Below are 22,467 nucleotides of genomic sequence, written 5' to 3' on the forward strand. Positions count from 1 at the left end.
AGCCATTCGCATTTACAAACAGTACATTGCCAATAACATTGTTTTTGGTTTTTTTTTTATTAAAAGAAATCCATTTTGGGGTGCCTGAGTGGCTCAGTTGGTTGAGTGTCCAACTTCGGGTCAGGTCATGATATTGCGGTTTGTGGGTTCAAGGCCCCCACTGAGCTCTGTGCTGACAGCTCAGAGCCTGGAGTCTGCTTCGGATTCTGGGTCTCTCTCTCTGTCCCTCCTCTGCTCTCTCTCTCTCTCTGTCTCTCTCTCAAAATAAATAAATAAACATTTTTTAAAAAATCCATTAATTTGGGGCGCCTGGGTCGCTCAGTCGGTTAAGCATCCGTCTTCAGCTCAGGTCATGATCTTGCGGTCCGTGAGTTCGCGCCCCGCGTCGGGCTCCGTGCTGACGGCTCAGAGCCTGGAACCTGCTTCCGATTCTGTGTCTCCCTCTCTCTCTGACCCTCCCCCGTTCATGCTCTGTCTCTGTCTCAAAAATAACGTTAAAAAAAATAAAAAATCCATTAATTTGGGAAATATATTTTGAGCACCTACTACCTGCCAAGTACCATTCTAGGTAGTCGTGGTTTGTTTGCTAAATGTGGCAACCCTGTGTATTGGGGGCTCCCATTAAGGGACAATGCAGAGGTGGTGGAAATGAGTGATTAGGGGGCACAACAGCTGTGGCGCGGCTCTAGTGACTACAAGAGTGACTGGGTGTCAGCTATAGTAAATTTGACCCTGAACGTGACAGTGACATGAGAGTATAATAGTGAAAGTGACTAATCGGGCAGTAACAAGGACAGCTGTGTACCCAGTAGGGGCCTGCTGAATATTGGCTTGACTATGGGGCAGTGAAAGTAGCTGAGTGACAATGACAGTGAAAACAACCGAAAGAGTGACGGCTGGGCACAGAGTCCAATTGCTATACGGTACAGAACTGTTTGAAGTTTGTGGTCCTTGACAGTGGTCGCCTGTGGTCGGACAGTGACAGTAAACAATAATGAACCCAACGACAGCAACAATGCAAGTGACAGTTCTGCCCAGCAGATTGAATTTGTGATTAAAAACGGTGATGGAGTGGGAGTCAGCCTGACAGTGACAGCTCTCAGAACGACCGAATATTGACACTGTGGATGTAACAGCTGTAACCACAGAGGGAACTCGGCATTGTACTGAGACTGCTGGATTTGGGTGGCATGACTGGCAGTGACAGAAAAATTGGCTGCGCGTCAGTGACGGAGTGACAGTGTGAGGTTCAGTGGGCCAGCACTGATGTGACTTAATTTGTCTGATACTGTCTGGATCTGACTTAATCTCTTTGGCTGTATGAGGGTGGCAACAGGAGCTCCAGCGTGGAACGCTCACTGTGCAACAAAGCGTGTGAAAGAAACTGAGCAAAAGAAAAGCTATGACCCCCCCCCCAACACAACACCCTAAATTCCTGAGCGGGAGGAGGGAAAGGCGGGATCAAAACGCCTTCCAGGCACCTCGATTGGCTGATACGACCCTGGTAGCCTATCACGTCCGAGCGGTGCCAAGACTCTCCACCTATGAGGATGCGTCTGGGGACGCGGCTCAGGTCACGTCTCTGCCTTGCACGTGAACATGTTTTGGAAAAATGTAGAGAAACCTTTTTGTGTCTACTTCTGTGCCATTCTTGAAACAAGATCCCCACTCTAGTACTGCCCAAGCGAGAGTCCGTGGAACCCCATCAAAACTTTCATAAGAGAGTGTGGGGAGGGGAGGGAGTGGCTAAGGTCATAGGTCAGAGAACAGGCTAACAACCCGTTAGCCCCCGCGCCCTAGCATTGGTGGAGGGCGCGCTCGACGCAGGCCCCGCCCCCCGAGGCCCGCCCCCCCCCCCCCCCGACACGTGACCACGGCGCGCGGGGCAGGCCGGGCCGGCCCCTCGCCGCTCTACTCCTTACGCGCCGGCCTCAAAATGGCCGCCTTCTGGCGTCTCTGCCGCTGTTGAATGGAGAAAGCTTTATTGTTCCCTTCGGGCAGGAGTGTTCGTGTCCTCTATGGCGCTGTCAATAAAGAACGGCAGTTTGAATCGGTGCTGAACAGGTAACCATAGAAACGGGGCTGGGACTCAGCGTGGAGACCCCTTTAGCTGTTGAGGCCCGAGAGGCGCCCCAAATGAGGGGCGCGCTGAGACCCTTCGGCGTGGCGAACTCCGTGGGGCTCTGCCAAGTCGCAGCCGCCTCCTCTTGCCCCGGACGCGGACCCCCTGGGGAGGCTCCCACCCCGAGCGCAGGCTCGGCTGTAAGTCTCCGGTGGGGAGAGGCCGCGGGGCCCTGTCGGGGTGCACCCGGCTTGGCCCCCGCCTGGGGCCTGCCCTCGCTCGTCACCGCCTGCTCCTCGGCGCGATCCGAGGCCTCCTCGCTGCTGCTTCTCGAGTCTCTCCCCCCTCCTGCCAAGTCTGCGCCAGGCTTCGGCAAACTCCGGCCTGGGGCCAAATCCCCGGTCCCCCACCCCACCCCGTTTTGGTCTGTGGGGAACTAACAGTGGTTTTTACATTTTTAAATGCTTGGGAGGGAAAAAAGAAGACTTCCTTGTAATTTACGAAATGTATATGAAATCAGATTTCAGTGTCCCCAAGTGAAATTTTGTTGGAACATAGCCATGTTCATTGTTTTATATCATCTGTGGCTCGTTTCTTGCTACGAGGGCTACGTTGAGTTGCGACAGACATGGCATGGCTTTAAGGGCATGGCCCACAAGGCCAAAAATACCTAAGGTCCGGCCCTTCCCAGAAGTGTGCCAGCCCCTGCCCTAGACACAAGTAGACTGGTCAGCGTTATCCGGCGATTCTTCTGATCATTTCTCACGGAAAGGGAAACTCGAGTTAAAACTACCCCGTGCACCTAAAGCTCTGGGCTTATTGATCTGATCTGTTAATCAATGTGGGAATTGTTTCCCACTGTTTTTAGTAACAGTACCATCCACCCAGCGCCTACAATAAGGTGCTTCGTTTCTATTCATACCCTTCGGTTTTTGCTAACAACATTTCCTAAGTAAGTATCCATGTTTCCGCTTAAGACAGGAATACCAGATTCTGAGGTTAAGCTTCCTAAGGGTGTACTAGATTATAGGTCTGGCAGATGGAGCTCATTCCAGGGAGCCCTCTGCTTTGTGACCCGCCTCATACTGCTGGAACTTCTTTGAAGTCTCAACCTGGGGCTCTTTGGTTCTTCCCTGAAATCGTATTCCAAATCTTTGTATGGCTTATGGAGATCTAATTACAACCTCAAAGTGAAGTTTTTCTTAGCTAAATCATCAAATTTATACCACACCCTGCTTTCTAATTTAGATGCATTTCTTTCATGGCAGTAGTTCCCAAACTTAGCTGTTCATCCCGAGTTGAACTAACAAACGACTTCAGAACACCCCTTGCCTGCGCGTATGCATTCATGAATCTTTCAGTATTTTTTTAGCACCTACTATGTACTAAGGATGATTCAAATCCCTGGAAGAAAAGTGGTGGACAAGATCAACAAGCTCTTTGCCCTTGCACAGGATTTAAATTCAGCAGGGTCTTGGACAGATGGTATACCTGTAAACAAAGCTAATTTCAAATACAGCTGTCATAGCATCATAATAAAGTCACCAGTTCATATTTATTAAATGATATCTGCAAAGCACTGTGTGCTCTATTTACATGGAATATCATTCGACTCTCTCACCAACACTGTGACGAAGGTAGTATGAATATTCCTGTTGTAAAGTTGAGAAAATTGAGATTCAGAGCAATGTCCAAGGTTACATAGTTAATGTACCAGGGAGCTGGGTTCTGAACCTCAACTGATCACACCAGTCTGTATTATTCCGTCTGTTAATTACCTTTTCTTGGGAGGCTCTCCAGGGCAGGACCACACCTTACCTATTTTTGTATCAGCTGCTAGCCAGTGCCCACAGCCTGTAGTCTGGTAAGTATTAAATAAACAATTCAGGCCATTTGTTGATCAAATATTTGAGTGCCTGCTATGTACCAGACCCCACTGTGCTGGGCCTTATGATTACCGTGAGCAAGATGGACCTAACACCTCGTGTCTAAGGCAAATAGTGGCAACTGTGATAAAGGTGATAAGACAGTGCTGACCCAGAGGACCCCTCTTACCGGCCTGGCCCAGCAAGGCACTTGAGAAAGGTAGTTTAAACCGAACCTGTTTGAGTGACGAGAATCCAGTCCAGGCAAGAAGGGAGAAGGGAGAGAACTGGGAAGGAAGAACTTTTTAGTAGGATCAGAGATTGTGAGGTGGCAAGAATTTGGGGTGTTGGAAGGATTGAAAGAAGTGAGTAGTGGTGCCGTGATTCAGTCCCGTGCTCTGAGTCGCTGGCCCTCAAGCCAGCTTTACTGCTGGGAGAGCTGCGTGCCGTGGGCCAGTTACAGATGGTCTAGTATGTGAAATGCGGATAGTGGTACCTCCTGAAAAGGGTTGTTGTGTGGATTAAATAAGAAAAAGTGTAATAACAGGTTTGCTGTTTCCTTTTTGTTGTTGTTACACATGTTGCTGAATTCCAATCAGAGAAAACCAAATTGGGCCCCAAATGGAAATGTATTTAAAGTGCTAAATAATAACAAAAGTCTAGGATTATGTTACCAACAAAACTGAGGGTGTGTGTGTATGCTTCTATCTTTGGCGGAGACAGGAACAGCTCTTATTTTTTCTCATTGTGCTTGTTGAGAGAGGAACTCCTCCAAACGAGTTTTAAGTTTTTTTCAACCAAATTATACAACTATCTATTCAGAGTACTTTTCATTATTTTAGTGTGTTCCTCCATTGAAGGCATGTGCATTTTCTTAAGGCAGTGTAAGAAAATTACAGGTTTCTTCTAGTTGGTGGTCATTTCAAAGTTTGTTTGCAAATGATTTTTGGTTTCCTCTGAAAGTTTTCAAAATAATGTTGCATACTTTAAGCAGGGCATTGGATGCTTTAAAGCAAGTAACAGACTTTTTGAATTGGTAAAAATAGGAAGGTATTTGGGGTCATGAACGTGAAAAATTGCAGAGGCAGTGAGAAATCAAGCAGACCGTGTAAGAGGATCGGCAGTGTCAGGTTTTGCTTTAAACTGCGTCTAGTAACCCGATTGCACGTGTCCTTAGAAGGTGTGATCCAGCCCGGCAAATGGAGCAAGGAACAGGACGGAGAGTGGCATGTTAATGCAATGTTAAACAATAAGCCCAGCATTAAATTGCTATTTTGGGTTTGGGTGGGACCTGCACATTTAAAGTGTTGCAGTTTTACTCTGTTATTTGGGTCTGTTGGGTTCCAGTAAAGAGAAGGTGGTAACACTAGTTTTGAAGGATAATATAAAACTGTAGGAAGAGCGAGGGCATACCAATTTGTTTTTCAATCTATTTTATTTCAGTTCAAAGCCTCATTGCAGACAGGCAGCGCAGGGAAACGAGCCACACTTTGGCAATACTCAACTGCTTTTGGAGATTGAAGAAGACTGAGTACAACCAAAGTGTGGTTGTTTTTGTGGACTATCTGTCTGCAAAGAAGCTCTGAACTGAAATAAAATAGATTGAAAAACAAATTGGTATGCCCTGTTGCCTCATACTGAGTGTTTACATTACCCTTCTGGAACACTGCCTGTACCAGCACCCTGGAGGAAGGCAGTGACCCCTCAGACGCTTTCAACTCTTCAAGCGAGTGAGCTCTTTGATTTTCACAAGGAAATTGAATTGGAATTTATGGTTTTCTGGATCTCCAATAGGCTGCCTCCGAAAGCCATCATCCCGATAATGTGAAGAAGGCAAGCTGTAACCATGTAGAGGAAAGAATTAAATATTAAGGGCATTTAAATTCGGAGATGAGATTGTCACTGTCTTGAAGTCCTGCAGAGGGTGTGGTGTGTCGTTTGCAGAGACCTTTGCAGTTTTGAGACGTCTGCGGCCCTCAAGGGAGAGAAGGGTAAGGAAAGAACGCCGGCTTTCCTTGTATTTCCCTGATGTTGTTATTTAACTCCAAATCCTCAAATTCATGACACCCAAGTTCTTCATGTCCTTAGATGAAGTAAATACATTCTAGCTGATCCCAGATTGTTAAACTGGGGTCAGTGGTTGAGCTGCGGGGGATTCACGAATCCTTTGAATTTGCCTACAGATTTGTCTGTCTGTGGGGAGTGAGCCCATTCTTTAATCAGGTCTCAGAGGGTTCCTTGACCCTCTAAAGGTGCAGAGCCACATGTAATAAAAACCAGTGAACCAAAGTGGTGATGAATCCCGCCTGAAACCAGTTACTTCTTACTGCCGTGCGGTCTTGACTTCAGTTTTGAAAGTATCTTTCCAGGCCTTGTTTCTTCTCTAAAGTGGCCAAGCAGAGTTGGGTGTTCCTGTCTCATAGGGATATTTACCCAGTGAGGTACTTGGAAATGCCTCGGAGATCATCGTCATTATTTTATAGGAGACTGTTGAAATGGCAGTGCGTTGTCTTGGCAACCTTGGTAGCCGTTGCCCTGCTGGTTTCTTCTGACCCGTGAAAGGAAGAGTGGTAGGAGCCTAATACTCTGGCTCTAGGAACCAACTTCTTGCTAATGGATGCGGTTCCTCAGGACCACAGGAAAGTAAGGTTAGGAGAGAGAGGAAGAGGAGAGGGATTCCCGGAGGCAGAGACCGAGGAGCAAAGGCGGAGGGAGGCTGCCCCTGTATCTGTCCTGGCAGCCCTGTGTATCTATGGAGGGAAAGAAAGAGCTCTTTTTGAAGCCAAACTTCTCTTTCTTATCTAAACTAAGACCTCTGAAAAAGTAATTCGTTGGTGTAGTTTCTGGTTTTATTTATTAGTACTCAAATGGAAAGAAAAGGAAGGAACTGTTTTAAGTCATTTTCTTAGGACATTCTGTAAACATGGGACCTCAGTAGAAAACTGCCGTGGGCCAGTTTGTTTGGCCCATATAGTGTTTAACAGCGAGTTGCTTACATTTTTTTTTTTTTTTAATTTTTTTTTTCAACGTTTTTTATTTATTTTTGGGACAGAGAGAGACAGAGCATGAACGGGGGAGGGGCAGAGAGAGAGGGAGACACAGAATCGGAAACAGGCTCCAGGCTCCGAGCCATCAGCCCAGAGCCCGACGCGGGGCTCGAACTCACGGACCGTGAGATCGTGACCTGGCTGAAGTCGGACGCTTAACCGACTGCGCCACCCAGGCGCCCCGAGTTGCTTACATTTAAAGAGACTTTATGTCTTTCCGGTCCCTGGAGGTATTTGTGTGAGTGACCTCTATTATCCGCCTGAGAGTCTGATTCTGGGACTCTAGACGTTTTACGAAGTCAGTTTTTATGAAGGAAAGGGCCCAAGAAGGAAGAGGAGATTAGAAACAAAGGATCACTAGCTTTTAAGCCTCCAGATATTGGTTACGTGACATTTTTTTAAAATATAAAAACAAAGCGAGGGGCACCTGGGTGGCTCAGTCAGTTAAGCATCTGACTTCAGCTCAGGTCATGGTCTCACGGTTCCTGAGTTCTAGCCCCGCGTCAGGCTCTGTGCTGACACCTCAGAGCCTGGAGCCTGGTTCAGATTCTGTGTCTCCCTATTCCCTGCCCCCCCGCCCCCCCATGCAGTCTCTCTCTCTCCCTCAAAAGTAAACATTAAAAGAAAAAACAAAGTGAACAGTATGTGGTTCTATTTCTGATTTTGAGAAAATACTGCAAGAGGTTATCTGACCTGCTTGTTTCATCTGTTTCTCAGTTTTCTAACAGTGCAGCCTGGTTATTGGATCTTCCTTCTTAACTCCTTGTCCCCACCAGCTCTGAAGGGTGATGTCAGGGGCTCTGGCAGCAGTGAACTTGCCATTTTTCTTCCACGTGGTACTTACCTTCAGTTGCAAGTCTCTTCGGATGGCACCACAAAGTTGCAAAAGGCAGAAACCTGGGAGTCCCGCATATTCTTCCCCTTCTGTCAGCCTCCCACCCTCCTTCCACTCCCTACCTGCAGTTAGCACGTATCTATTTAGGCTACAAGTCTACTGATGTCCCCTTTCTCTTTTGGTTTAAAGCTACTGTAATCTCTTGTCTGGGATTACTACAGCAGCCTCCTAGCTGTCCAGCTGGCTTCTTCCTTTGTTCCTCTCTAATCCATTTTGTATACTGATGCCAGTGATCTTTACGAAGCACAGATCACATGTTACTCTGTTACCCCCTTCCTTAAAAGTCAAGTGGCTTGCTTGCCCTCAGGGTAAATGCAGTTAGTGGCTTGGCCTGTGCTGCCCTCAAGCTCTGGTTGGGTGTGTTCAAATCTCACTTTACTCTCTTCCCTTCCCTCTCACTCTTCTACTTGGGCACTAGCCAGTAACACTCAAATGGGCCACAGAACTTTATCGTTTCCTGGACAAGTGGGTCACACTCTGGGGCTTTGAAGGCTGCTGGATTTTCCTGGCCATGTTACTAACCAGCCCAGTAGCAATGCCACTAACTGCACTGATCATTAGATCACTGAATGTTGTGTGAATTTTCTGTTGGTTCCCTTGTCCTTAGACTATCTGCTACTTCAAATGTGTTGTCAGATTCTGCCCTGAGGCCAGTTGATGTGTTTATTTCTCTGTGTGCTTATGCCACCAATTTGATAAGCTTTATCGACAGACTCATTTGGTTTAAACTTTAGGAATTGCTTTTAAAAATCTAATTTTGTTTTTTAACTGTGTAAACCATTTATGTGGTTTCAAAATCAAAACTATGTTCATTCACAGTTTTTGTTTTTAATAAAAATTTTTTTATATATATTTATTTATTTTTGAGAGACAGAGTGAGACAAAGTGAGAGTGGGGGAGGGGCAGAGAGAGAGGGAGACACAAGATTGGAAACAGGCTCCAGGCTGTCAGCACAGAGTCCATCGCGGGGCTTGAACCCACGGACCGCGAGATCATGATCTGAGCCGAAGTCAGACGCCCAACCGACTGAGCCACCCAGGCGCCCCTCACAGAAGTTTTTATTTGATGCCTGATCCCTCTCCTCTGTTTCTCTGGAGTCTTGCTACCAAAGTTCTGGGGGAGTTTTGCCCATCTGTTAGGTAAGAAATGTTTCACTATAGTTTAAATTTGTTTTCTCCTTTAATGAGATACAGGGTATCTGCCCAAAGTCTGTGCTATAAGTTGCAAAAATATTTTTTTTCAATTTGTCGTATGCCTAACTTTGCATATGTTGTTTTATTGCTGTACAAAGGTTTTTCATCTTTACATGGTTATATTTATGGGTCTTAACAGTGTATTGCTTTAGAATTTGAGTCCCAGGAAGTTTGCCCTGCTTTTAATTTATGGGGTATTTGTTAATGTTTTCTTCCAGTGTATGTATGGTTTCACCCCCTCCCCCCCCTTTTTTTTAAACACATCTAAGGCTCCTGTCCATTTGGAATTTATCTTGACATTTCGTTTGGTTTGAGGAAGGATCCAATTTTATCTTTTCCCCATTAGCCAGCCAGGTATTCCATCACTACTTATGAAAAGTTCTATCTTTTCTCCATTGGTTTGAGATCTTGTTTTTACTGGATACTAAGTTCTTGTATACATTTGGGTTTCTTACTGGATTTTCTGTTACGTTCCGTTGGTTTCATCGTCAATTCATATGCCGCTACAAAACCATCTTAATTTTAGAGGCTTTATAATTTGTTTTAACATCTAGAAGGGCCAGTGTTTTCATATTGCTCTTTTTTAATGTTTTCCTGGCTGCTTTTGCTTGCTTTTTCTGCCATATAAACTTTATAATCAGTTTGTCTAGTTTCAGGCAGCAACAACTGGATGGTGTTTCTGTTGAGATTATGTTAAATTTAGCTTAGAGAGAACTGACATCTTTATGATATTGAGTCTTCTTATCCAAGATCATGGCCTGTCTTTCCATTTGCTCAACGCTACTTTTGTGATTTTTCACGAGTGTGTTATGTTTTTCCCTGTGTACGTTTTGTATGTTTTCCGTTAAGTTTATTAGATTTTCTTAACTTAAAAAAAAAAAAATTCCTTTTAGAACCTCTCCAGAACTTCTCAGAGGAGTGCACACACTGACATACTCAAAACGTTTTATCATTTCAAATGGTTCGTAGGTGTCCCCGTCATCCTGTCCTGTTACTGTCTCCTCCTTTCTTCCTCCGGTTCCCATTCTCAGTATGCAGCTCTGTGTCCTACATACAGCAGGCAGTCAGTGCATATTTGTTGAGTGAATGAATAAAGCAGGAAGGGGAAGACGAAAGTGGGTGGCAGAGTGAGCCTGTAAGACCGATATATGGGAAGATTGTCCTTGTATAGACATCCAGACATTCCTAGTCTACACTCCGCAGCAGTGAATTCACTGGTTCATAGTGTTTTGTTCTCCGTACCCTCATCACAGAACTTTAAAAAACACCATGTTGATAATGATAGTTACCATTGAATACTACAAAGTCCCCGGCACTGGCTACGTATTTTCTGTAATTACTTCTTGTAATCCTCATAGCAACTAAGCAATAGGTATTAGTATCTCCATTAAAATATGGAAGTTTCAAACATACAAAAGTGTGAATAGCTTTATGAGCTCCCGCATAGGTGTTACCTCCCTCTTACAGTTGAGGAAACAGGTTTTGAAAGAAAGATTAAGGTGACTCAAGGTTACAAAGTTTAAAATCAGGTTTAGAACCCAGCTCTTTTTAGCTCCCTATTAAGATTGTTTTTCAAATTTTAAACTCCCAGCTGGCCAGGGAAAAGCAGAAGCAGGGGAGACAGTCAAGAGCCAGTCCATTCTAAACTCCAGCTGGTAGTTTTACATGAGTCTTCCCGTCTAATTCGTGTCACAAAGATTTCCCTCACTTCTGTTTGCAAACAGTAAGTCCTCTTATCTCCCTCTCCCTCCTACTTCTCTTCATGCTCTGCTCTTCCTTGCCTTCTCTTGGTCTAGTTTTATTAGTGCAATTCGGTTTTACTTGATTTTAATTCTAATTTAAATTTTCTTTTGAGAGAGCGCACGTGCACACAAGTCGGGGAGCGGCAGAGAGGCAGAATCCCAAGCAGGCTCCACGCCATCCGTGCAGAGCCTGATGCGGGGCTCAGACTCATGAACTGTGAGATCATGACCTGAACCGAGAACCAGAGTCGGACGCTTAACTGACTACGCCCCCCAGGCGCCCCCAGTGTTACTTGATTTTTAAAAGCCTGCCGGTGTTTTGAGTCCCCAGCTCCCGGCGTGATACTGGGAACGGAGCAGGAACTTACGAATTTAAATCACAGTAAGACTTGCCACTCTTCATCTATCCCATGGGTTTGGTGTGGTAGCTCGTTAATGGTGCTCTGAAGCTGGCTGTCATTGGCTTTGACCCCCCCTCCTACCGGCTGCGCACATAGCTGCCATTCTGCTGTCAGCTGCCCTCAGTTCCAGTCAGGTTCAGACCAGAAGGAGACTTCCTAAGGTCAGAGTCCAAGGCAGCAGAATAATTGGCCCCTAGGGTTCTGGAGTTTTTTTCTCAGGCAGCGAAGTGTCGAGGATAGAATCTTCCATGTCTTCCTTGGACATTTTTGAGCACATACCGTGGAATCCCATAGGCCCTTTCCCCAAGGTAGAGGCAGTAGAGGAGTTACCCTCTTCTGCATTTTTGTTGTTGTTAGCTCCTCAAGTTAACCCTTTTGTCATACTACCTGGTGGTAAACGAGAGAAAGCTAGAGATGAACATAGTTCCCACTTTGAAGACAAAAAGCTTCCAGCATTAGGAGGAGAGGAGAATGGAGTTCATCTGTGAAGCGTGCACAGAGGTGCAGCGAAGGCTGGGCGATGTGTGTGGTGTCCTAGGACAGTGATGGGGGAGGCGGGGGCTCCAGAGTCCTTGCTGCTTCTGCCACTCGACTGCTGAGGTACAAGGAAAGTAGGGTTCCGGGCTGAAAGCGGTCCGTTCTCTTACCGCTGCTGTGCATTCTGTGAGAGCAGGGTTTTGCTGAATTTCTTCTCTATGTAAGGACAAGCCTTAGTTAAGGGCATTTGGCTGAGCTCAGTAAAGAGCTGCTGGGTGGACAGGCGCACACTGTCCGCTGAATAGGCTGGGAAATGGGGCCTTGGAGCCCCGCTAGGGCTGCGTGGGTTCCACCTCCCCCAGCAGCACTGTCACCGGCTTTGTGGCCTTGGACAGGTCGGGGCACTTGAGTCTGTGTGTGGTGCCTCGCATAGCACAGAACAAGTAGGCTCTAAATTACTGTTATCTCCTCTTAGTTTAAAAGCAGCTTATTTATGTACACTTATGATAAGCACTGAGTAATATATAGAATTGTTAAATCTCTGTGTTGTACTCCGATAACAATACGTTAACTATCCTGGAATTAAAAACAATCACGCAACTACAAAAACCCCACTTAATTTACTGTGCAGCTGCACTGCGTCTGAACAGGGAAGTTGCCCAAGAAGTAGGAGAAGGACTGAGGCATGAAGAGTTCCACTGCTTTGTCAATTCCCACGCGTGGGCAATATCCAGGGGTGGAGGTTCTGGCTCTGGAGTCAGACAGTGTGGGTTCATTTACAGACTCTACGCTCAGCGGCTTTGTGACGTGGGGCATGCCGTTTACTTTCGATAGGCCTCTACTTTCTGGAAAGCGGAGTTAGTTAATAATAGTGGCTACCTCACAGGTTGTGCAAAATTTATGTAAGGCTGCCATGCGAAGTGATTGGCACAGTGCCTGGGATATGATAAACCTTCGCAGTGTCACCTCCTGTTGTTAGATCGCTACCTTAACCCTTCCAAACTGTGTCTTTTTCCCTTTCCAAAATGTTTTTCTCATCGCTTTCCATTTAGAGTATGTACCTAAAACACAGGTAACAGGAAGAGTCTCATTTCTGTCGTTAGTGAACTGGAAGATCTTAAAACACTTGTCAACGTCTCCGTTTCCTCATCTACAAAATGTGGAGTTGGACCAGGTGATTTCAAAAATTCCTGTATCTCCTGCTAACTTTCAGTGAGTTTAAGACTTTGAATTCTCTCAGATTATAGCCCAACACTCTTTGGTATGAGAGGCCTAACCCACCCCATTTTATCTTGCTTTCCTAGCTGCCTCCCATCCTAGACAGGCTGTTTGAAACCAGCAGCTGCATGGCTGTCTATAAAGTCCATTATTTAAAAAAAAAAAAGAATTACGCAATATTTGACATATAGAAGGTAGATTTGTAACTTATATAAGTAATGAAGCAGAGTGAGTTCCAAAAAGTACATCTGTGGGGGCACCGGGGTGGCTCAAGTCGGTTAAGTGTCCTACTTCGGCTCAGGTCTTGATCTCGCAGTGTGTGAGTTCGAGCCCTGCATCAGACTCTCTTCTGTCGGCGCGGAACCCGCTTGGGATCCTCTGTCCACCCTCCGCCCCTCAAAAATAAATAAACTTTGAAAAAAAAAGTACATCTGTGAACTGATTATCCAACCTAAGAACTAGAAAACTAAATATTTTGGTAGGTGGGTTTTTATGCTTCCTTCTGACATTTAATGAATGTTTCCCATATTCTAGGGAATGTCCTGTACGTGTATTGACTCATATACATGCAGTGGCTTATTAGCGCTTACAGCTCCGCCACTGAAAAGCACTAAAACCTCCATTTTACCTGTGAGAAAACAGAGGACTAGAGAGTTAAGTCACGTGCCTAGAGTCACGCAGTTGGTGAGAGTGGCAGTGCTGTGACCCACCCCCTGGGCGGGCCGGCCGGCCCTAGAGCCTCCAGCCCTTACTGTTAGGCACACGGCCTCTGGAGCCACAAGGCCTGGCTTGGTATCGTGTAGTTGCCTGAGCTCTTTAGTCTTGCCATTAAATGGGTGTCTTTGAATCTGAGCCTTGGTACTGTGTTATACTGTGTGTCCAGATTTCTTACTCCCTGCTGAAGAAAAGATACTCCTACAATCAAGTTGGTGAAAACTCGGAACTTATCCACGTCTTCGGGTCACTACAAACTGCTATCAGTACCAGTGACGAAGCCAAGGGCCTTTTTTTTTTTTTTTTTTTTTTTAAAACATCTAAGAGATTGGCTAGGAAAGCATCGGAGTGATGATTGCTTGTTGAGACTCTCCTCTGCCGGCTGGAAGAGTCGCAGTAGGTGGAATGCAGTCGCCGTCCCCAGTCACTCGTTAGGCGGTCGTATTGCTGCAGAGATGTTGCATTTGGCCCGCGAAGAGTCATCCTGGGGGAACTCCTGACTCAGAGCAGCGTGGCCGGAAAGGCAGAGGAAAGACAGAAAAGCCTCTCAGAGCCACCTTCCGTTATAATAGCCTTGAAAAAATCGCTTGTTTTTAGGAGTTCAAAGATAAGAGGACACAAGCAGTTTGTCAGCACTGGACATTTTGATGTTCTAGCTCATTGTATTTTGTAGAATGCCTCGAAAGAAGAGTTTCGTTAGACGTTGAGAGAATGTGGAAAAAGAAATTGGTTTAATGTAATGGTTATTATAGGCTTATCAAGAATCAGATGATGGTGGTTTTGAGATGTGGAAAACAAGCTTTCTCGTGGTTTTTAATCCATTGTTTCTGCCCCCTTGAGCGACGGGTGGTGGGGTGGTGGCAGGGATGGTGATGCTAGTGACCAGCCGCTAATGAATCTATTGAGCACTTGCTGTGTCCTCCATGCATGATGCCGGTGCTTCAGGTATGTTCACTCTAATCTTCTAACCGCCCAGTGAGAGAACCATTAGTGCCCCTAGAGGCTGTGTCCCTGGCAGGTTAGGTAATTTTCCTAAGATCACACACCTTGGTTTTGTTTTTCTTTTTTTTTTTTTTAAAGTTTATTTATTTATTTTGAGAGAGAGAGAGAACAGAAGCAGGGGAGAAGCAGAAGGAGAGAGAGAATCACAAGCAGCCTCCACATCATCAGTACACAGCCCGATGTGGGGCTCAAACCCACGAACCACGAAATTGTGACCTGAGCCGAAACCAAGAGTTAGTTGGTCGCTTGATCGACTGAACCACCCTGGTGCCCCGTGAGATCACACACTTTGTGATCGGACCGTCGAGCTTCGCACCAGGTAGTCCGGCTCCCGCTCCATCCTTTAACCACTGAGCTACACTGCTGCTCGCAGCCGTGGGCCCTCTGCCCCAGAAGGTGTGCAGGTGGGCAGCGCTGCCTGTCACTTAAGGAGGATACGGTCTCTTTCTCGGTGGGCGGACTCAGGTTCAAACCCCACCCTGGACTTACGTAAATGCCCTGCAGGCAGAGATTATATCTTCCTTAACTTCGCTTGGAACAGAGTAGGCACTAAATACGTGTTTAATGAACGAACAGCGCGTTGGAAATGACACCAGCTTTGAAGCCAGGCTGACCTACCTGGGTTTCTATTTTACAACTTCCTTCTTAGAAAAATAGTACGTATTTACTATAAAAAAAATTGAAATGTACGAAGAAGAGGGGCGCCTGGGTGGCTCAGTTGGTTAAGCGTCCAACTCTTGATTTCGGCTCAGGTCACGATCTCCGGGTTCGTGGGATCGATCCCCTCATTGGGCTCTGGGCTGACAGGGTGGAGCCTGCGTGGAATGCTCTGTCTCCCTCTCTCTCTACCTCTCCTGCCTTTGCTCTATCTCTCAAATAAACAAACATTAAAAAAAGTATGAAGAAGAAAATAAGTCCCCCATAATGACACTACCTAGGAACCCACTGTTAGCATTTTGATATATTTTCTGTCTTTTTAAATGCAAATGTGTATATGCATGTACATATATTTTTAAATCAAATTGGAATTATACATACAGTTGCATGCTGGGTTTTTTTTTTTCCTTTTAGTATGTTGAGAGCATTTCCTCATGCTATTAAAAATCTTCAAGAGCCTAATTTAAAAAAATGTATTTAGATATAATTCATATACCGTATAATTTACTGTTTTAAAGTGTACAATTTAAAAGTCTGTGTAACCATCACCACTTTCTAATTCTAGAAGAGTTTCATCCCTCCAAAAAAAAAAAAAAATCCCAAAACTCCGTACCCATTAGCATTCTCTCCCCAACTCCCCCTCCTCCCAGCTGGCATCCACTAATCCACTGTCTGTCTCTACGAATCTGTCTAATCTGGACAGTTCCTATAAATGGAATCCTACAGTGTGTGGCCTTTTGTGCCTGGCTTCTTTCACAGAACATAATTTTTTCAAGGTCCACCCCTACTGTAACAGTATTCTGTATTCCATTCCTTTTTATGGGTGAGTAATATTTCATTGTGTGGATAGACAACATTTTGTTTGTTCATTTATCAGTCGGTGGACGTTTGGGTTTCCAGTTTTGGGCTGTTACGTATAATGTGCCAGTGAACATTGGTGTACAAGTTTTTGTGTGGATGTATGTTTTCATTTTTCTCGGGTTGGATCTGGGGTTGGAATTGCTGGGTCATGTAGTATCTCTGTTTAACTTTCTGAGGAACTTGCAAACTGTTTTCCACAGTGGCTGCACCGTTTTACGTTCCCACCAGCAACGTATGAGGGTTCCAGTTTCTCTGCCTCCTCAGCAGCACTTGGACTCTCGGTCTGTGTGTGCTTGTCTTGTTGCAGCATCCTAGTGGGTACGGGGTGGTATCGCGGTGGTTTCCATCTTCATTTCCCTAATGACAGCTGATGCTGAGTATCTTTTCGCGTGCTTATTGGCCATTTTGTATACCTTCTTTTGAGAGATGTTTATTCAGATCCTTTGCTGATTTTAATTGGCTTATTTGTCCTTTTACTGGTGAGTTGTAAGAGCTCTGGATGCTGTACTCTGATATGCTATGTTTATATATTCTGGATACTGGACCCTTATCAGTTAAGTCACTTGAGTGTATTTGTTCCCATTCTGGGGTTATCTTTTCATTTCCATAATAGTATCCTTTGATACCCAAAAGTTTTAAATTTGATCAAGTCCTATTTATTTATTTTTGGTTGCTTGTGCTATAGGTATTCTATAGACAGCCTAATTTTTAATGGCTGCATAATATTTTATAATATGGCTGTATACCCTATTTACTTAAAAGCTTCGTATTGTAGGGGCACTTGGGTGGCTCAGTTGGTTGAGCATCCAACTCTTGATTTTGGTTCAGGTCATGATCCCAGGGTCGTGGGATCCAGCCCTGTGTTGGGCTCTGTGCTGAGCATGGAACCTGCTTGGGATTCGTTCTCTCTCTCCCTCCCCCTCTCCCTCTTGTCCTCCCCCCTGCTCTCTCTCCAAAGAAACAAAAAAACAACATACACACACACACACACACACACACACACACACACACTCCTCATATTATACATCTACATTTTCAGTTTTTTACTAGGGATGCTATTGTTCTGAGTTCAGTGTACATAAATATTTCATTGTATCTCTGATTATTTGTGTATAGATAGATTCCTATAAGTGGGTCTAAAGGCATACATATTTAAAACAATCTTTTTGTCTTCTGTCATGGGCTTCTCGTTCTTTTTTATTTATCTATAATTATACAACTGCCATGTAAACTTTCTGGTAAAACTATTCAGACAGGGCACATGACCACCCTTAGCACCCAGATTCTCATGTCTCTCTCCAAAGACACTTTTTTAAAAACTTTACATCCAGGTTAGTTAGCATATAGTGCAATAATGATTTTTAGGAGTAGAATCCAGTGATTCATTCCCTATGTATAACACCCAGTGTTCATCCCAACAAGTGTCTCCTTAATGCCCCTTGCCCATTTAGCCCATCCCCCACCCACAACCCTTCCTGCAACCCTCAATTTGTTCCCTGTATTTAAGAGTCTCTTCTGGGGGCGCCTGGGTGGCTCGTTGGTTAAGCGTCCAACTTCAGCTCAGGTCATGATCTCACGGTCCGTGAGTTTGAGCCCCGCATCAGGCTCTGTGCTGACAGCTCAGAGCCTGGAGCCTGTTTCAGATTCTGTGTCTCCCTCTCTCTCTGCTCCTCCCCTGTTCATGCTCTGTCTCTCTCTGTCTCAAAAATAAATAAACGGTAAAAAAAATTAAAAAAAAAAAAAAAAAAAAAAAAGAGTCTCTTCTGTTTTGTCCCCCTCCCTGTCTTTATATTATTTTCGCCTCCCTTCCTTATGTTCGTCTGTTTTGTATCTTAATGATCACATGAATGAAGTCATGTGGTATTTGTCTTTGACTGACTAATTTCGTTTAGCATAATACCCTCTAGTTCCATCCACGTAGTTGCAAATGGCAAGATTTCATTCTTTTTGATTGCTGGGTAATACTCCATTGTGTGTGTATACACACACACACACACACACACACACACACACATATGTATATACACACACACATCTTCTTTATCCATTCATCCATCAATAGACATTTGGGCTCTTTCCATACTTTGGCTATTGTCGATAGCGCTGCTGTAAACATGGGGGTGCATGTGTCCCTTCGAAACAGCACACCCGTATCCCGTGGATCAATGCCTAGTAGTGCAATTGCTGGGTCGTAGGGTAGTTCTCTTCTTAATTTTCTGAGGAACCTCCATACTGTTTTCCAGAGCAAAGACATTTCTTATAGCTCTAGATGAGCAGATTACTTGTCGCATTAGTTCCCTGAAGGATTTTTACCAGCTTATACTTCCATCCGTACCATGTGGGTACCTGTCTCAGTGCTCCCTTCCTTGAGTTATTAATGCAAGTGATATGATAATAGCGGCTAACACTGAGCCTCTGCTGTTGACAGGAACTTTGCTGAAACACCTCAGATGCGTTGTCTCACTTCATCTTCACGACAAAACTGTAAAGATGTTCAGGCTCACAGTGATTAAAGTGACTTGCCCAAAGTCACTGAGTAAGTGTTTAAGTTAGGCTTTGAACCAAATCAAGAGCGCATGGTCCAAAACTACTTCTTAGGGCACCTGGGTGGCTCAGTTGGTTAAGTGTCCAACTTCTGCCCAGGTCATGATCTCATGGTTCGTGGGTTTGAGCCCCACATCGGGCTCTCTGCTGTCAGCAGAGAGCCTGCTTGGGATCTTCTGTCCCCCCGCACTCCTGCTCTCCCCCACACATGTATGCTCGCTGCTATCTCTCTCTCTCTCTCTCTCAAAAATAAACTTTTAAAAATAAATGAATGAAACTAAAACTACTGCTTCTCAATTAAATATTATCATTGCAAAACTTTTCTAATTTGCCCCAAAATAGTATGGATGTTTTAATGTGCATTTCTTTAATTATTCAGAAGGATCAACTTTTAAAATCAACTTTTTATTTCTTTTGTAAATTGTTTTTCTTTGTCCGTCTTTAAAGTTTTAAATGTTAGTTTTCTTTATTGATTTGTGTGCTCTTTCTATTCTAATATTAACTGTTTTTCATTTCATGTAACATATCATTTATCTTTTAGTTTTATTGATGCTGGGTTTTGGAAGTTTATGTTTTTATGTAATCACATCTGTTGGTTATTTGTGAATTTCTTCTGTTTCCTCTATGCATAAAAAGGCCTTCTCCGTCATGATCTCAATTACATATTCATTAAATGTTATCTTTTAAGTATCTTAAATAGTCATGTTAGAAATGTGGTTTTTCTTTTTGTTGTTGTTAAGTCACAGATCCACCTTGCAGTCCTACTGGTGACCGTGGATTGGGGAATTTGCAGTCATATATTCCCTGAGACGCTTTGCGGCAGTTTTCTGGCTTGAGGGTAATTATTTTCTCATTGAAAGAGATATCAGTGGTTGGTACCTAACACTCAAAGAAAAATAGTAAATGTGCTGTATAACAACACCTAGTGCTCGTGACCACCAGTCTGTGAGATACCTAGGAAGCCCTCCCCACTGAACCCCTCACCCGATGTGTATATTTAGGAGTTTGGTATTTTGGCTCAAGTGTTGGCTTGAAAGCCCAGAACTCGGGTCCTGGGTTTGGCCCTGCCATTACCAGGGTACATGACTTGGCAGGTCCCTTAATTTCTGTCAGTCTTTTCATCTATAGAATGATAGGCCTGGATTACATAGTCTCTGAGGATAAATTTTTTAATGTTAATTAGTTTATTTTTGAGAGCGCGTGCGAGAGAGAGAGAAGGTACAAGCAGGAGAGGGGCAGAGAGAGAGAAAGGGAGACGCAGAATCTGAAGGAGGCTCCAGGCTCTGTGAACTGTCAAGACAGAGCCCGATGTGGGGCTCAAACCCACTGACCGTGGGATCATGACCTTTGAGCTTAACTGACTGAGCCACCCAGGCACCCCTCTAAATTATCCTTAGATAATTCTCTTGATTTTTATTATCCTTCTCATCGGGAGTCATTTCACGTACATTTGGTATTGATAGATACTTTTTTTAAAAAAGTTTTAATTAGGGACGTGTGGTGACACGTGTGGTGCCTTAGAGGAAGGCAGAGTGGCAGAGGTGCAGAGTAGGGAGTAGGTGAGGGACAGACGGAAAGGGAAGGAGTGAGGACAGAATCCGGGATAGGCCATGTCAGGTGGTTGAGCCAGATAGAAGTTAGAAGGTGGATAAGTTTGAAGTGAATTGAGAGCTTCATTGGGTGAAGCTTGTTGGAGGAGCCAGTTCTGATCTGATAGATGTTCGGAGCACAGAAGGAAAAACCTGTGGGCAGGAGCACCAGGGGTGCACTGCTCGCGTTCTGAGAGAGACTGAAAAATTAGCCCGTGGTCAGTGCTATTAAATACCTGCTCGAGGTTACCTCAGAGACAAAGCTGAGTCCGGCTATGTCAAAAGAGAAACTGGAGCCACAGAAGGACCCAGGAACTCGGTGATAGAAGGGACAAGACAATGTCAGTTGGCGGTGCCTGTGTAGTGTACCTTGACCCTCAGACTCTTACCTGCCCAGGGTGGCGCCAGGCACTTACTTGCATGGTGAAGACAGATGAACCCTGTTTTCATTACATGCTGGTAGCATACAGTCTCTTCTGATGATACTTGACCGTGCTGCTTGAATCTTTTTCACAGATAACTGTAAAGAGTAGGCCTATTTCACTAACAAATGAACTAATAAATTTACTTTCTGATTTATATCACTTCTCTTATATGAGTTTGGACTGTGTTATCCAGCCTTCCGAAGTCCGATGAACAATGAGACTTTTATAGGATAGGTGGTTTGTATCTGCAAGGTTGACAACCAGACTAGACCTTTTGGTAAATTAAGTTCAAGCCATCAAGGGAATTCTCTTGGCAGCCAGCCAGCCGGCCTGTTCCCATAGCACTCTTTCCGGATACGCATCTCCATCCATCTTTCAGTAGAGACCAGCAAAAGAAACAAGGCACCTCAAATGCAGGTGCTGCTGTCGGGCCAGCCAGCAGCGCGTCTCTATCTGTGAGCGGCACCGAGGAATGCTGCTGCTGAGCCCCGAGATGCTGTCAAGGCTAAGGTAGTGATGAAGAACAGAGAGTCAGCACATCTGCATTTGAACTGTACCCAGACTTCTTAGCTGTATGGTCTTGGGCATAGGCTGTTAGACGTCAGTTTCCTCATCTGTACATTAGGGATAATGTATCTATCTCATAGGATGTTGGGGAATTGAATGGAAAGTGTATGGACAGTGCTTAGCACGATGCTGGACATTATTGCCATCTTGCAGCAGTGGATGACCTTGCCAAAGGCGTTCAAAAGATTCAAGCGTATGAAAAGAGCCGAGACCAGTGGATTGAGCAAAACAGATGTTTTAATCACCTCTTATTCATCCTGTTGATGAGGGAAGGATCCCCGCCCCAGGGTTATGGGGGAGTGCACAACACTGGACTCTGGCAAATGAGACTGACGGATTTTTACTCACGTGTACTCACAGCCCCAGAGGAGGACATACATAGTCTGCTACTCAGGACCATATGGGGTTGCCCTCAGGAGCAGAGTAAACAACCAGGGGCTGTGGGAGGCAGGCTTTGTGGTATCAAGAGGGTGGGGCGCCCCCTGGTTTCTGCTAGAGGATGTAATTGGCTTGCTGGAATAACTGGGGGGGGGGGGGTTGCTGACAAGGAACTGAAACCCACTACTCAGGGATGAACAGGAACTGAACCTTAGTCTCTTTGATAAGGAGGATTGTTTGGCTCAGGGACCTTGTCTACCAGAGCAGAATGGGTAGCAGAATTTGTGCTTGGGCCATTTGAGGCTCTCCTGATTTTACCAGATGTCAAGACAGCACATAATATTGAGTCTTGATTTTAGACTCTGTGTCACAGAAGAGAACACAGGCCTTGAAATGCTGTTTACTACAGTTTTCAGGGGATCTGGGTAGAAGGCTATGGAAGATAAATAGAGTTGTCTGATTTTGTGGGGAAAGATAAATGGCATAGTGGCTAGAAAGGAAGTATCACAGTAACCCATACGGAGTGTCCTAAGCAGAGATCTCTTCATTGTATTCGGTTCAGCGTACATTCATCGATTGGCTGTGCCGTCCTAGGCCCTCCCAACGCTTAACCAGGTTCAGTTGACCACTCTAGATCAGGGGCGGTTTGACCTCCAGTTACTTTGGCAGCAGCCAGGAAGGCCGCACTAGCTTTGTAGACCAGATCACTGGAATGTGTTCTGTAGGAACTGGAGTTGGTGCCGGGGCCATCGATCTATTCACCTCAGGCCTTGTAATTGGAGTCCTCCATATTTGGTACGTTGTATTCCTAGAGCGATTATGGTGTCTGT

The 22,467-nt window shown here is 45.0% G+C and overlaps 1 protein-coding gene across 5 annotated transcripts in view; it reads left to right on the forward strand.

Moving 5' to 3' along the window:
• The first annotated feature begins 1,895 nt into the window (after window positions 1-1,895).
• The window catches only part of ZBTB40 (zinc finger and BTB domain containing 40), an 80,673-nt gene continuing 60,101 nt past the window's right edge, over window positions 1,896-22,467 (forward strand). For 3 of the 5 annotated variants that reach the window (XM_042994208.1, XM_042994210.1, XM_042994211.1), the window contains exon 1: window positions 2,292-3,014. In XM_042994208.1, the coding sequence (XP_042850142.1) occupies window positions 2,902-3,014 (113 nt within the window). In that variant the 5' untranslated portion in view covers window positions 2,292-2,901. Of the gene's footprint in view, window positions 2,065-2,088; window positions 2,263-2,291; window positions 3,015-22,467 lie in introns of those variants that run through there. The other 2 variants (XM_042994209.1, XM_042994212.1) reach the window with 2 other exon arrangements.

The sequence above is a fragment of the Panthera tigris genome, chromosome C1, assembly GCF_018350195.1.
Source record: "Panthera tigris isolate Pti1 chromosome C1, P.tigris_Pti1_mat1.1, whole genome shotgun sequence".
NCBI lineage: Eukaryota > Metazoa > Chordata > Mammalia > Carnivora > Felidae > Panthera > Panthera tigris.